The sequence below is a fragment of the Parasteatoda tepidariorum genome, chromosome 1 (assembly GCF_982258835.1).
Source record: "Parasteatoda tepidariorum strain Cologne lab strain chromosome 1, Ptep-v5.0, whole genome shotgun sequence".
NCBI classification, from domain to species: Eukaryota; Metazoa; Arthropoda; class Arachnida; order Araneae; family Theridiidae; genus Parasteatoda; species Parasteatoda tepidariorum.
In genome coordinates, this window is record NC_141755.1 from 4,676,335 (window position 1) to 4,693,012 (window position 16,678).

General features: G+C 28.9%; 1 protein-coding gene across 4 annotated transcripts in view; it reads left to right on the forward strand.

The window, feature by feature from the left end:
• Positions 1–16,678, forward strand: part of Asx (transcriptional regulator additional sex combs) — a 42,900-nt gene that overhangs the window by 10,040 nt on the left and 16,182 nt on the right. For all 4 annotated transcript variants that reach the window (XM_087158467.1, XM_087158463.1, XM_087158476.1 and 1 more), the window contains exons 5-12: positions 2,419–2,666; positions 4,170–4,326; positions 5,659–5,780; positions 10,063–10,096; positions 10,220–10,299; positions 10,384–10,644; positions 12,405–12,436; positions 12,833–13,007. In XM_087158467.1, the coding sequence (XP_087014593.1) occupies positions 2,419–2,666; positions 4,170–4,326; positions 5,659–5,780; positions 10,063–10,096; positions 10,220–10,299; positions 10,384–10,644; positions 12,405–12,436; positions 12,833–13,007 (1,109 nt within the window). The remainder of the gene's footprint in view (positions 1–2,418; positions 2,667–4,169; positions 4,327–5,658; positions 5,781–10,062; positions 10,097–10,219; positions 10,300–10,383; positions 10,645–12,404; positions 12,437–12,832; positions 13,008–16,678) is intronic.

Consider the following 16,678-nt stretch of genomic DNA (forward strand, 5'->3'; position numbering starts at 1 on the left):
TATTTCTAACCTAACAATAAAAATTAAGAAAGTTAAAATGTGATGGAGACTAAAGATGTATTGGGTATTTTGCTTACCTGCTCATGTTATGTTTTCCCAGTTATTACCTGAAAATTTTTTTTTTACATTACTTTTTGAGTATGAAGGCTTTGCACTGCATTTTCAGACCTAGTTTTTAGTCTCGAGGACCGGTACCCTAACCCGGCTAGTTTTACCTTGTATCTAGTGCTGGGTAACACTCATTTACGTTCAACACGTCCAAATTTAAAATTATAATAACCTAAAAATTATTCATATATGTCATTTTGGAAATCCATGTATTTATCAGTTTCTTATTAATAGAGAATAAGTAAAATCATAATGAATTCTATTCAAAGACAACTGTAGAAAAATGTGATAACTGTGTATTAATCTCATACTAAATTTGTTTTCAGCACATGAGTTAATGTAGTAAGATATTTATTTTTTAATTTGGATTTGTAGGCATTGCACTTTACAGATAGATACTAATACCTACAAACAAAATATAAATATTTTCTTGCAAATAACACATTGATTATTCTAATGATTTTACTAATTCCAATATCATTAAAGAAATAGTTTTCTAGTAAATAAAAGCATTTGTTATAACTGGAAAAAATTTTTTATTATTTTTCATTCATAATTTAGCTAAAAACTTATTTGGAAACATTTTGTTATATCTTCAGTAAAAGTTGGTCTACGGTCAATTTTGAAAAAAGCACATGTGATCAAAATTGGCTGTTTGTAACTTTAAACTAAATTTTTATTTGAAAGTGCGTTTCTTATACATAGCTCAAAAAGTTATATTTCTTACTAGTCTGGATAAAGTTCTCTTCACCAACAGGTTAATAACGGAAAGTGATTAATAATTTTTTTCCCTTGAACTATTGAACTAAAGAAAATTATAACATTTTATGGATGCACAAATAAAATAGATTACTATTTTTCTTTTCCATTATACCTTTTTAAAACCTAAATCTCATCAATTATGTGTGTAATATGAGTTCAATAACAATTCTAATATGATATAATATTGCTTAATAGTGTGTGTTTCGTTTGCTTTTCATAATGCCAAGCAAATGCATTAAAAAGCCTAATTCAAACGGGGGGATCTGGAGTGAAAATTATTTGTTACGGTGTCTTTAATTGTAGCTTAATTTATATTTTAACTAATTTTATTTATATTTTAACTGATTTCATTTAGATTTTAACTGATTTCTTTTAGATTTTTATTCTGATTTAACTTAAACTTAATTGCCTTTCTTAATACTTAAAGTAGAAAGTTAAGATTAAATGCATTTCCTGTTCTTTCATGTTATAGATGATCACCTTTTTTGGGGACGATTTGCTGACCTCTTTTATATTGCCCGTCCAACTGTGGGAAAGGTCCCAATTAAGGGGTTTCATTTTTATTCTTGTGAAATGGGTAAAGTTAAGTATTTATAATAAAAAAAGAAAACTATCGAATGATTAAGTATTGGGTATTCTGAGGAGTTTTGAGGAAGATAAGTCTTTTAAAACTTGTCCTTCACAAACGTATTTCAAGCAATGTTAAACTTAACTTTCTTTTGAAGCATTTAGCAAACTTTTTAAATTGTGAAAAAAAAACTGCTGAAAAATGTTTTAGGAATAGGTTTTCTTTTTAATTAATTATTTTTAATTGAAGGTGTATTATTTAGATAACTGTCTGTGTTTTGAATAATCATGGTTACAGCTTTTTATTTCACTTGTTGTAAATACATAGTGTATTTTTATGCAGTTTTCAATTAAAAATTTATGAATTGACTAAATTGAGTCATTAAGAATAATTAATCCATTAAATCCTAAGTTGAAAACCTTTGAGCATTGCCTTAAATGTATAATGCACACTGAAAATAGCAATACCTGTGCTTTGTAATAACAAATTGAAGTCATTCATATTAACAAAAGATATCAACTGAGTAGGCAATCTTTTGTAGTTACAAATTATGGAATGTACTAGAAAACAAATGAAATAAATTTTCAGGAAAAGTAAATTAACTTTTTTAGATTTTCAACAGTAACTATATCCATATCAATTATTTCATTATGTTTTTAGGATAGCTACTCCAAATTTTGCCATTACAATAATAGTTTCGCTAACCTTCTTAACACACATGGCAAACTTTTAGGAGTATGTAAACCACTGGGTTTGAAAGCGAAGTTCTAGTTAATTAATGACATGTTTAAATTTCGTAAACTATTTATTGCTTAGGAGAAAATGGGTCTACTGTCTAAATTTTTTATTTTTACAACTGCACAGTTTTAATTAAGAACTAACAACATTAAATATTATAAGTTTGCCTTCACTTTCTTCATTCAGCTGAGAATAATTTGAACTATTTAAAAAAAACAATGAATGATTTCTTCTTTTTTCAGTTCTATATGTGCGTCTACCTCCTGGTTACAAAAGCTCTCCATTGTCTGTAAATAGCAGTTGTAACCACCAAATGGAAGAAACAGGAGTTCATAAAAATGATCAGCTTCCGGTGAAACCACTTGCGTATAAGAATGAGTACTACACTCGAATACGTCGAATGAATGGGGAAAATATGATAGAAAATACTAAGAATGAAAAATGCAATCAAGCCTCAGCTGCTAATTTATCTGTATCTTCTCCTGCAAAGGTAATTAGTATTTACTGTGAAAATGATTCATCATTTGCAATTTTTACCTACTTCACATAGTTTAGTATTATTATTATTATTTTTTTTAATAATATCTGTACAAACTAATTCAGTAATCTCAGATCTCATAAATATAGGGACCACATAGTTATTTACTTTTGACAAAAATGCTTAACTTTACTCTGTAAAGTTATTTTCAGTTAAAAATTATTGAAACTATATTTTAATCATTTAAGTAAAGAAATACTGAACCAAATTATATTTTTTAATGAAAATTTAACAGGGGGTCATTTACTAATGAACGTTTCTAAAATGAATTAATTTAGGATTTTAGTGCGCTTAACTCTACACATCCTCACTAATTCAATGTAATTAATGATATTTATCTTATAAATGTTTTTACTGTACACATTTATAGATAATTTTTATTGAAGCATAAGCTATGCACACAATAACTTTTTAATTAATGTGTAACTAACTGTAGAAATTGAAATGAATTTATTTTTGCATGATGGAAATCATTTACAGTACAAAGTCCTATATCCAGATGTCCAATTACCGGAAGGGTCTTCATTTTTTTTAAACGCTTTTTAACAATCAAAATAACACCACACTTTTCCTTTTTCAAAAAAAAAAAATAATAATTATTTTTTTTTTCACTTGCAACATGTTAAAAATAGTATGCAGGGAAGAAAATCCTCCGCTTTTCTGCTAATTTCCGCTTCATGATTTTTACCCGTATTCCAATTTTTTTTTTTTTGTTCGATTTTCACTATAATATTTTTAAAAAATTGGTTGTCATGGAAACCAATTCCGGAATTTCACTACAGTGCGGAAAAAATTAAAAAAATTTCTTCTTACGTCTTGCAAAAAAGAATTATTACCCCTAGAAATCACACATTATTGTCTATTTTTATTGAGGTAGGATGTTTTGATGTTTGCTTACCTTACGGACCTATTATCTGGAAAAATCTATTTTCCAAACTTGTTGAAGTCCTGACAATTCCAGGTATGGGATTTTCCACTGTAATTAATAGTTTAACAAATAGAATGTGCAACTTCATGTTAAGCATTTTTAAAATTATGCACAAAATGTTTTTAAGGTAGCTAATTAAGTATGGAATAAAGTTTTTACAATTTATTTTATCAAGATTAAGTCTTTAAAAATGTAGTTTTATGTACATGGTTATGAAGAATTTTCAACAACAGGAAAAATAATTGATTCACATTGTCGAATATGATTTTTTTTATTAAAGAAGAAAGTGCTTTAATATTTTTGAATTTTTAAAATTGTGTTAAAAAAATTGGCTACATACTTTGCCTTACATATTTTGGTTTCTGCCTTATCTGCTGAATTTTTTATTTGTACTTTTTTTTTTAAACTGTCAAATTCAAAGTTTTTGGGACAACAGATTCAATAAGGGCGGATATAATACAGTGTACAAAAATTGAATAATACCTTGTAAAATAAAAATCTGCAATAATAAATTTTTGTTTTTGTAGGTGTCTCAAAGTCATAGTCAAAGAGCCATTAAACACGCATTACGACAGCAGCAGAAGAGGCGCCGACGTAACACAGCAATTGCTGCTAGTGGTAATGCACCTCCACCTATACCTCGGATTATTATGAAACCGTTACCTCCTGCTCCAACTGTTGCAGGTATACTTTAAGTATTTTTTATTAAGTCTATTTAAGAAAGCTCCTACTTCTAAGACGCAATTTCTTTCACTTATGCATGCTTAAGTTAATCGGTTAAATTTTTTTCCATCTTGGAACGTTAAGTTAAATTAACTGCAAAGTTAAATTATTTAATAAATTTCAAAGCCCCAATGTTGAAAATATGTTCACTCCTAAAATCTTAATCTTGGTCAGATATACAGTGTTCTATATCCCTTTGACGCAGATGGGATACCGGTTTCTCTTTTATATATTTTTTTCTGACACTCAAGTTAAAAGCAAAAATATGTTTTGGTATTTTTTAATTGTAAAAACTAGTCTTTAATAGTTTCCAAAAAAATCTATTAGATTATTAGAATTATGTTCGTGCTAAAATATAAAGGTCAAACAAAAAGTGATTTGGAAATTTTCGTTTTTAGAAATTTATCAATAATTGATTTGATTAAGTAGAGAAATGATAAATAACTGTTTCTCTTTGATTTGAATAACTGCACACTGAAATAAACATTTGCACATTTGAAAAAATAGTGTTAGGAATATTTTACCTTTAAACCAAGACACTAGTTTATCAATAATCAATCACAAATTTATCAATAATTGATTTGATTAAGTAGAGAAATGATAAATAACTGTTTCTTTTTGATTTGAATAACTGCACACTGAAATAAACATTTGCACATTTGAAAAAATAGTGTTAGGAATATTTTACCTTTAAACCAAGACACCGGTGTTTTATGCTGTATTTCATAACTATAAATTATTAAAATTCCTATTATAATACTTTTCACTTATTTTGATCCAGATTAATAAAAAATAATTTAAAAAAATGAAAAATACGTTTAATAAAAATTCTGCATCAAAGGGATAATTCCATGTATGTCTGGTTCCAATTTCTTTGAATAATCAGGATCCTGCTCTGTTTTGCTCTAGCAGATTAGTCCGATTTTAGAAATTAAAATTTTCTTTCTGTTGGTTTAATATTTTTCTATTGGTTTAATACTATTTTACTTTTCTAACGGTATCTTTGCTTGCATCTGCTAGCAGCTAAGATGATTGTGCACGTGGTAAAGGTTAGATCCACTCTTTGAAGTAAAAGAAGCCTACCTATCAACCCCAAATGAAGAGAGTCCCCTGCTCGCCCACCTGGGGACAACACTTTTCCCTTTCAATCTGATATAATTTCTAAAAAGTTAAAGGAATGCATCAAAATCTAACAACTTTTATTGTGAAAACAATGCGGAATTATAGGAATGATTCAATTGTTTATTTCATGTGTATTGTATAGTTTTTGATTTTTCAAAACTATTTTTGTAGGATGTGTGCCTGAAGAAAGATGGAGATGTTCTCTGGAGAAAACTTCATTGCGAGAGAGTACTAGGCACAAACCTCAAACAATGCGAGAATTACTTGCTTCAATACCAGGACTTAGTTTCAAGGTGAGACATTTTTCTTCATTATATAATTTTTATTCATCTTATTTTTTTCTGCAACGCTATGATACTTTCTTCGTATCTGTTTAAATTTAGTTGCAGTTGACCTGTCAAGTTTTTTTTCTCTCTATTGAATTACAAAAAAACTACTTTTTTTAATTCTTAAAAATTGTATCAAATTAAATCATAATAATTAAAACTATCTGTGATTTGAAATTTTTAAACTGTTATACAAATTAAGACCTGTTTTTTTTAAAAAAAATTTCTGTATTTTTAAACTTTATATGAGGGGCTTAGGGCTATATAATATTAAGCAACATTTTAAAATTGATGTGGGCATACTTGATAGATGAGTACCCCACAATTTCCATGTAGTCTGTTTGATGTGTTTGTGTTTCTGCAGTGATTTAGTAGAAATTCTTGAAACTTGTAAAGTGTAAATTTGAACAATATTAAGAATAAGGTATAAATTAGAACAATAATAAAACAAGAAGGGAATACAAGGCAAGTGAACCATCCATTGCACTGTTACATACGGAGATATGGGTAGAAAAGGTGACTAAACTGAGTTTGGACACAGGATGATTGTAAACGCCTGAAGCGATGGAACCAGAATCGGCAAAACGGCTGCTCTTGTGAAGTGTTTGAGAGCAGCAGTTATTAATGTGTACAGAGAATGGACTACCAAGCATAAAATGAGATCTCAATGTCAGACTTGTTGTCGTCACAGACTTGAGCTAAAGGGAGACTTGCCAGAATTGTCCAGTCCTATGAAAGAGCAACAGTATATCAAATAATGGGGAATCCCAATGAAGGTGCAACTGCAAATGTGTCTGAACGAACTATGCGCCACACATTACACCATATAGGGTATGGGAGCTGACGATCTGTTCGAAAGCCTTTGCTGTCAGCCTTGAACAAGAGCAGATGTCTCCAGCTTGCAAAGGAGCATAAGGATTGGACAGTAATTGACTGGAAAAGGGTCATGTGGTCTGATGAATCCCGTTTTCAACTACACCTTGCGGAAGGCAGGGTTCAGATATGGCGAAAACAGCATGTAAGCATGGACCCTAACTGCATTGCCGCAACACTTCAAGCTGGTTTAGACCATGTTATGGTTTGGGGGATATTTTCTTGGCATTGCATGGATCCGTTGATTCCTGTGAAGCAACGTCTGAATGCCCAAGGGTATATAAGTGTTATCAAAGATCAAATGCATCCTGTTATGTTGATGGTGTACCCTGCTGGGGATGGATACTTTCAGCAAGAACATGACGGTGACTTTACCTTGCTTTGTTGGTCAGCTCAATCACCAGATCTCAGTCCAAAAGAGAATTTGTGGGATGGGATCGAACAGGGCATCAGACAGCTGGATCCAGTGCCATCCAATCTGACGGGACTGAAAAGTGCAGTTCATCGAATATGGTTTCAAATTCCTCCTATCTCCTACCAACATCTCATAGAACCCCGTGGCAGAAACACGGCGACACAGCGACATTGTCGCAGAAAGCGACTGAGTTCTTGCAGAAAGATTTTTTTTTATTTGGGAAATAAAAATTTTTTGGTTTGCCACAAACAAAAGTTCTCAAAATAAATTCTGCAGAAACAGAAGCTGTTTTACCAACAAAAAAAAAACAAAAAAAAAAACATTTTCTACAGAAACAAAAAATTTCTGCAGATGCAATAATGGTTCTGCAAAAAATTTTTCTTACAGAATTGTTTGAAATATTTTTTTTCTAGCGTACCGCGGAAGGAAAAAGCACTCGTAATTCTCCGTTAATCTCCAACACAAACAGTTACTGGATAAATAGGGGAGAATTTTTTTCCCCTTTATTAAGCTATTCTTCGAAATTTGTCAACTTCGGCCTCAATCGCTGGCGCAGTAATTTGCTTTGTTTTCTTATGAGAACAGAGCATTTTATATTTTTTGCACTTTTGTGGAAAATTTCATGCGTAAAAATATTCTTTTTTTAAAAAAATCATGTCTAGCGAAAAGGTTTTTTGTTGCAATTGTGAAGTCACAATAATCAAAAAAAATTTGAAAACTGATTTTTCAAAGCGGCATACCGAAGAAGAAATAAGATATAAGTCGACAACATCTAGCGATGTCTGAGATTTTTTTTCTGGAAAGCGACAGGAAAAGAAGCTTCCCACGCTACTAATATTGAAAAAAAAAAAAAAAAACGTTCTAGATTCGAATCAAATATTTTTACTAGTAGCGATATCGATAGTAAGGATGAGACAGCATTTCCAACAAATCAAGAAATTTTAGAAGCAGTAAAAAGTAAAAAATGACTGTATATATATATATTTTTTTTTGTAAAGATAAAATGCCTATATCCTTTGAATTAAGTCGTCGATAAAAAAAGAAAAAAAAATCGCAATCTAACGATAAATGAAATAAAGCCTGAAAGATATCTCCCTATCTACGATTTTTTGGCATGAGAATTAAAGCCAGATTGGTGGAAAATATTTACTGGTGAAACACTTTCAAACAGGTTTCTATACGCATGCGAAAAAAATTGCATCCTATGAGTATGGCTCTACTACCGATGTTTCAGTACTGATAAAGACTATTTCGTTTCGAGATGTTGAAAATACTTGAGCATATTGAGTCGGAAACCGCTTCTGTATACTTCGTGTGGAATCAATGCTATATATTTACACAATACAGTGCGAAATCACAAGCGCTGTGTAATTTTTTCGTTCTGAACTTAATCTGATCACGAAAAAAGTGTTATTTACTGCCTTTTTTTAAAAAGAAAATCTTTCAATAAGTCAGTACAATATTAATCGAATCTAATTAATCTATAATTAATGAGATAAAATTAATTAGATGTAGAAAAAATTGAAACAATTATTGCTTTAATTTTTTTGCTTTTAGAATTCGGTTATAGTCAATTCTATTCTATTATTTTGATTACTCAACTTCAATATTAATTTTTTCACCTGATTTGTTTCTGTACCTGATATAACTACTATAATGAAACATTAAACCATACTGTTTTAAACTGCTTTAATAATTTAATTTTGATATTGTTTTAAACTGATACTTCAAATTCAGCTATCTTGTTTTATAAATTTAATCTTCTTGTCCATTCTTAGCTATTTCTATAAGTTCTGTCTTATTACAGATTCTGGGTAATCTTTACTAGTAAGCATTTTTGTCTGCAGATCTATACATTTATAACTTTTCGTTATTATCGAAGATTATGCAAATTTATACTTAAACAATTTAAACTTATTAAGAAATGTAAACTTATATTATGAAATTAAGAAGAAAAAAATCTACACAGTTTTATTCCATGCATTTAGACTTATTTTATAAACACGAATTTCATCTATTATTATAAATTCATTACACATACATTTATAACGATAAAAATATCTTGCAGAAAAATATAGGTTCTAATTAGGTTTGTCGCAGAAAGTCAGAAAAAATTCTGCCACAGGGTCATAGAATCTATGTCAAGAAGAATTCGAGCAGTATTACGGGCTAAAGGTGGTCCAACAGTGTATTGAGGGGTTGGTCATAATAATTTAGCCACCCAGTGTATATAGTTACAAATTTGTAAACATGCATAAAATTTTATGAATATTCTTTTGTTATAAGGCTAAATATTTTAGACGAACCCTAAATAAACAGTTAAATTAGAAAATTTGCAATTAAGTTGCCTGATTCTGACATAATTTTGAGAAAAAATAACGCCTAATGTATTTCTTATGAAAGTTCTGGTTTGGCAACATTTTTATCGACTTAGATAATCTTGATGACATAATGACTGTTCTGGAAACTTTGAGTTTAAAAGCAATTGTACCAATATTTACAGTGTTATGTGACAGTGGTTGAGAATCATGTGGAAAGTTCTGGGGTTTCAAATCTATGTAAATAGGAGTGTGCCTCGCGCAGCGTTGTATTTATCTGCTTGTGACTGCACTAGTTTTCTGATTTGCTAGTCTTTTGTGAGTTCATTGAAGCACTTGAGATCTTTGTGTTGTTATTTTTGCTGTAATTGAGTGTAGAAAATTGCTGTATTTTCTGGAAGATTCTACTAATAAGTTTTTGGAGTTTTAATGATTGTTTCAGTCATCTCTGACTGAAACGAACCCCTATGTTCGGTTCAATATCTTGTAGCATCAATATTATTAATATGTTTACTAAAAATGTAATTTTACATAGTTTTGACTTATTTATGTATTGTAAAAAATTAATTGTGTAAAATACTGTGCAAATTCTTAATGGAATATTTTATGATGTATTTTTTTTTTTGTCTTTTTTTTTTTTTAGCCGAGGAAGCGATCCAGCAGGAAATTAAGTACAGGTTAGTATAATTCTTAATACAGATGCAGTAACTGTTTTTTTGTTTTTTTTTTAATGTTTTTTACTTATGACATTAATAAGTATTCATATTTACGATTTTTCGCAAATTTTATTTTATTTTTAGCTGCTCAAATTGCTCAAACTAAGCAAGGCTGTATAAATATTGAAACTCCCGATTCTATACTTGTAAATACAAATTTGCGGGTAAGAATGAATTTTAAATGGTTAATTTTTTTCTTCCCATTTTAGCAGCATTTGTAATGATATTTTATAATTGTTTTATTTTAGGCTTTATTAAACAAGCATACATTTGCTTCATTACCTCCTGTATATCAATATCGATTAGTGCATCTATTACCTCAAGCAGATCGAGTTATTGGGGCAGACTATTCTGTAAGGCTTTGTGCCACAGCCTTAAGCAATGAATTCTTTGCACGAGCATGCCAAGAATGGAAGAAAAGATTACAAGAAGGAGAATTTACCCCTGAAAATCAGATGAAATTAAAAGGGGAAGCTGAACGGGATCACAGCAAATTAGATCCTTGGAAGGTAAAAAGAAAAACATATTGTGATTCTTTTTTTTTGTTCCCATGTGACTTAAGAATTTACATCTTTTGTTCAGCATACTTTCATGTTAGGTTTTTCAAGTGTTTTATTTTTAGAATAAAAGTTTCAAAATAAAAATGATATAAATTTTTTTTTAAAGAACCTTAAGTGTAGTTATTATTACAAAATGCTTGAAAATTTTCTCTGATAAATTATTGAATTTACTGCAATTGCAAAAAATGTATGGCATAATGATTCTGTCTTGATTTTTCCACCATAAAAAGAATTTTTTTAAAAAAATATTAAACACCATTTCATCAGCTTATTTCTGAATCCATTTTTTGTTAAGCACCATATAGCTGATTCTCACTTTAGTGGCGGTTTTCTTTTAATTCAAACAGAGTAAATGAATAAAGAAGTTAAGCAATATTTTTAAGCCTTTTTTTGCCTGATATTTTTGATTATATATATATATATATATATATATATATATATATATATATATATATATATATATATATATATATATATATATATATATATATTGTTGAGCATAAGAATATGTTCTGTATATCTAGGGGTTCTATAAGTCTATTCAGAAGCAGGGTAATTAAAATTACTAGTTAAATATAAAAAGTGTTAGCCAAATTTCAAAAGTTTTTGCCAAAGGCAAATTTTGAAGATAAAATTTTTTTTCCCATTCAAATTTTTAAGTCAAAATGCAAATTTACTATAAATTTAACTATTCAAAAATGCAAATTAAATTTAAAAGTCATTTTAAAGTTAGGGAGGCATAAATGAGCAATGAATGGGAGGGATGAAATGGATGCTGTTTTAAAATTTTTGTAATGTTTTATCATCTTTGATGAAAAGAAATAAGAATAGGTAGGGATTAATTTTGATAACTTCATAGACTAGAGCAGTAATTTTAAGATAAACCTAAAGCAAGATTTTATGTTTTTTTTTTTAGATTCCAACTATCTTTTAAACAAATATATTTCATTTTAAATGAAAAACGTTTCATTATTTAAGTGAAAATTCTTATAAAAGAATTTTAACTGCTTCACCTACTATGTATAGTCATGATTATAATCATTCAGGAATAAAAAAAAAAAGATCGCATTTGAAGATAAGTAGTTTGAAACATTAAATTCTGTTTTATTAGTTTTTATACTACTCAGAAAGTTTTAAACGGAATTTGAATGGAATTTTAACACGTTCTTCTCCAGCCGAGTACAGGTGGTTATACTTTATCTATCATTGAAAAGTGGCAAACATAAAATTAAAGTAAAATTTTCTTATTTTAGCATCTGTTTTAAATTTTACGAAAATTTATTTCAATAAACAATTTGTCAAGAGAACAATATTTACTGAAAAAATAGCTGGATTTTTAATGATCTAGGGGAACATAAATTTTTCTTTTTGGTCAAAAAAATTGTTCGCCGATACTTTTGTTAAAATGCAATTTGTTTCACCCAATATAGGATTCTATCAAATTTTTGAGTTGGTGAATGCGTAGGGTGGGCCCTGACTCGATTAAAATAGACATTTCATTGAAAATTAATCCCCTTTTTTTCTAACTTTATTTTAAGGATTTTTGGTGCAATTTATTAATTTTGAAAATTCCTTTTCTCTGTAATGTAAGAAATATAATTTGCATTTTTTACCTGATATTTTTTTGCAAATTTTATACTTTATTTGCACAAATTTGTTTTGAGTGTAAGTAAAGATTAAATTAAAGTTTTATAATACTTTTTTTCCAGATTCACAATTTTGAACCTGTTTGGGGTCATACGTAAGTATTTGCACCTTATTTTAAATTCTAACTTGTATAATTCATTATAATATTTTATTGTAATTCAGCATTATGGAAATGAGTGTGCTTACAAAATGCAATAAATATATATTTTTTTAGTTATTTTGCTCTTGTTTTACATTTTGAATACTAAATTTTCCATAAATACTTTAATATAAAAAGCACTTTTTTTTTAGTTATTTTTTAATGAAAAATGTGAATTGAAATTTTTAATAATAAATATTATAAAGTTACTGTTTTTTAAATGAAAGACATTTGAGTTAGAGACTTTGCTTTGCTGCATTTCAGATATTGTAACTTAACATCACACTGTTCAAGATGCAAAAGCACAGATTAATGATTATCTCTTCTCTGATGAATGTCTCTTTCTTACAGATCTTCATCAGATCTACCTGAGCAGTCGAAACAATCCTTTCTGATGAATTCTCAGTTGAAATCTTCTTTAAATCCTCAGAGTAAACATGTGCCAACCATTAAAATTAAGCCTGTTGTGAGAAGAGGGCGACTAAATAGAGACTTGTCAAAACACAGACGTATCATGGATGAAGATGTGAGTATGCAGTCTTTGCATTATCCGAGCAGTGGTGGATCAGGGGATCCGATCAGGTGACCCGGGTCTGATCCCAGCGATAACTGGTCGATTTTGCTCGCAGCGACCACGGTGCTGATGTAAAATATCCTCAGTGGTAGACAGATCACAGGTGTGAATCCACTTCTTGTCAGGCAAACCTTGGGAGGTTTTCGTGAACTTCTTCCATGTAACGCAAATGCGGGTTAGTTCCATCAAAAAGTCCTCCACGCAAATATCTCCAAACCAAATTTCTCCCAATACTTGATCTGGGAGTTCCCTTGTCTTCTGAATTGGGTTCAAAATTAGAAGGCAACATGGTTGAATAGTAGTTGTTATGAACCCAAAAAAATGCCGGTTATAAAATTAGCTTTATCTAAAATTTGATAGCATTTATCAAACCATTTTGTTCTTTGTAATTATCAGCCTGTTGTTGAAAATTGATTACCATATATGCAAAAAATATAAAAATAAAAAGATATTTTAGAAGTTTGATTTCTCGAAACAAAATTTTATATAAAATAACTAAATATGAAAAAAATTAAGCACTCGATTAAGAAAACTAAGAAAAAAAATTATAGATTGTAATACATCACTTATAACACTATAAATAATACACACTATAAAACAAATTAAGTAAAATATGCATGCATGTTGCACACATAGCATAATTTGTTTGGATTGTAATCTTTTCAGGGTTTGTTAAATTTAATCAACAGATATACAATATTATCATAAGACCTCTCATGATATGTGATATTTTTAGAAATTTTATGCAGAAATAATTTTTTCACTTCATAAAAGTTTGTCTATTTATAAATTTTTTAAAGGATTGGAACAAAACATCCCCATTTCAATTTAATTTTTTATTGCAGACTATACCTACTTCGTATGATACCTCTTACAAAAAATATTTATGTTTAAAGATGTACTTTCAATGGCAACCTTTAACAACCATTGAGATCTAAAATACTTGGAAAGAAAATTCCACATTGTTAAGTCTTACTCGAATGCAAAGATAATGATTGATAATGTGAAAAGTTATACCAGATATGTGAACTTTCAAAAAATATTTGCTCTGAAAAGTATTCTTTTTTTTTAAATTATAAATGTAATATTTTAGTTAATACAACATGTTACTCTTAATTTTGATAAATGAAGGAAAATATAAAGTCATCTAGGAGCAGAGAAACAAATTTTAATTTCTCCCTATATCAAACTATTGGGAGAGCAGCCAATGTTCTTTTGGTTGTTCAATTTTAATGCTGCTTTTTGTTTTGCACTAAAACTATAAGATTTGGAAACTATGTAGGTGTGTGAAAATGGAACAAGAATATATTTAACATTCTATTAATTTGAAAAGTCATTTCCTGTTAAACTTGTTGGATAAAACAGAGTCTAGATTCGGCTGAAAGGGTTGTGCTTGTTTATGAACTTAACACAGAGTTTTTTTGAAATTTTGATTTGTTTAAAAATTATTGTTATTTCAAGTACTTTTTTTAGCAAATTTTTTCTCACTTTTTTTTACTTTACATTTTGTTTGGCTGTGCAAAATGTATAATATTTAGAACTTTAAAATTGCAATGGTATGTAAGAACATATATCTCGAATTTGATGAGATAGAAAATATTAGGATACGATTATTAGTACTTTTTGTGTATTATCAACTGTTAAATTTGAAGTTTGCCTGTTGAAATGCAACTATAGCTTTGAAATTTGATGGACTGTGAGGGCCATTTTCAATTATAAACGTAACATGATTTTTCTTCTTTCAAAATTCCAATGTATTTGAAAGTTATTGCAATTTTACGTGTTTTTTCCCCCCCTGAGTTTTCAACTTTAAATAATGATTACTTATATATTTTTGTCAAAAATTTTCTCTCTCTCGTTATCATAATTTTAATTGTTCTTACTTGACCTAATGTCAAAAGTAATAAAGAAAATGTAGAAATAAAATAAACGAAAAATGAGAAACTGATAAGATGTTGCCAGATATAAATCATTATATTTGAATGGAAATTTTTTTTAAATATAAATGCCTCTAGACATTGTAATATTACAGTTTGCAATTTGAACTGTTATACATTATAAGGTTATCATTAGAAATAGTTATCAAGTAAAATTACTTCTCATCTATAACTCCATATTGTCACATACATTCTATATTCTTATGTCGAATTTTTTTAAAGTACATATGATTATTTTTCAAATCCAAATTGTCTTTCATTTTGTTACAATTAACATAATGATCTTGCATTAGATTATACAAATTATATATTTAATAACTAAAATGTATCTTTTTTTAAGGGAGGAAATATAAAGATGAATGAGAGGCTATAGTTCCTAGTTTAAAAAATAAGATAGCAAATCAAAATTCATATTACAGTAGAGAACCGATTATCCGGAACGATCAGGACCATCATATTCCGGATAACTGATTTTTCCGGTTTTTTGAATCGCTACAAAAAGCCGTTTTTTCATTGTCAAGCCCAACTAAAAAATTTTTATTTAGAAATAATTTTAAAAAGAAGAAAAAACGATAAAGTAATTCACATAAGTTTAATAAGATGCAAAGGGAAAAAAATAATGAAATAAAAATATATGCAGGCTTAATATGAAGTGAACAAAAAAGGTAAGTTGGGAAAAAAGGGGGGTAGGCTCCATCTTCCTTGTCGCTTTCATCTACTTCGACATCTGCATCAGAACTCAAAACCACTCACTCCATTTTTTTACTTCATTGTTAACAATTGAAAATGGAAAAATTATGAGCATTTCTTTCCCCACCTATGCGCGAGAAAAAAAAACATCATTTGAATATAATTCTAGATGTAAAACAAAAAGAATCTTATGAAAATTTCTGGAGAAAAGAAAAACAAAATTTCTGACTTCATTTTTCTTTATTTATTCTCCAATGAAAAGAGAAAATCATGAGCATTTCTTTCAAATCCTATGCGCGAGAAAGACATCATATGACTATAATTCCGGATGGGAAAAAAAAGAATCTTTGGAAAATTTTGGATAAAAGAAAAACACAATTTTTTACTTCATTATGTTTTATTATTCTGAAATCAGAAGAGAAAAATCATGAGCGTTTCTTTCCCCTCTTATGCCTGAGAAAGACATCAATTCTGGATGAAATAAAAGAAGAAAAAAAGAATCCTTTGAAATTTTCAGGAAAAGAAGAAAAACAAATTTTTTTACTTCATTGTTCTCAAACATTTCTTTTCCCACCTTCTATGCACTAGAAATACATCTTTGAATATAATTCTGGATGGGGAAAAAAACCTTTCGAAAATTTCTGCAGAAAAGAAAGTAAAAATCTTTCAGCAAGAAACTCTCGAACGTTCTGCGACAATATCGCTATGATTCTTGCACACGATTACTATCTAGAAGAGTTTAACTTGGGTTTCAACATTTTGCTAAAACATTAATCGAAATCAGAAGGAAAAACGCATGTATCAAAATCTTATTCCTCATTAAGCTGAGCAATTTTATTTCTCCTCTATTCCAGTTAAACATAAATTGGCAAGCCTACACAGAAGCTAACAATAAAAAGAATTTATGTTCTACCACATTCTATCCCCTCTTCACACCCCATTCATAATGAATGAATTGAAAAACAGGTGCAGTTGCAATACTTGACCTTGAGTCAT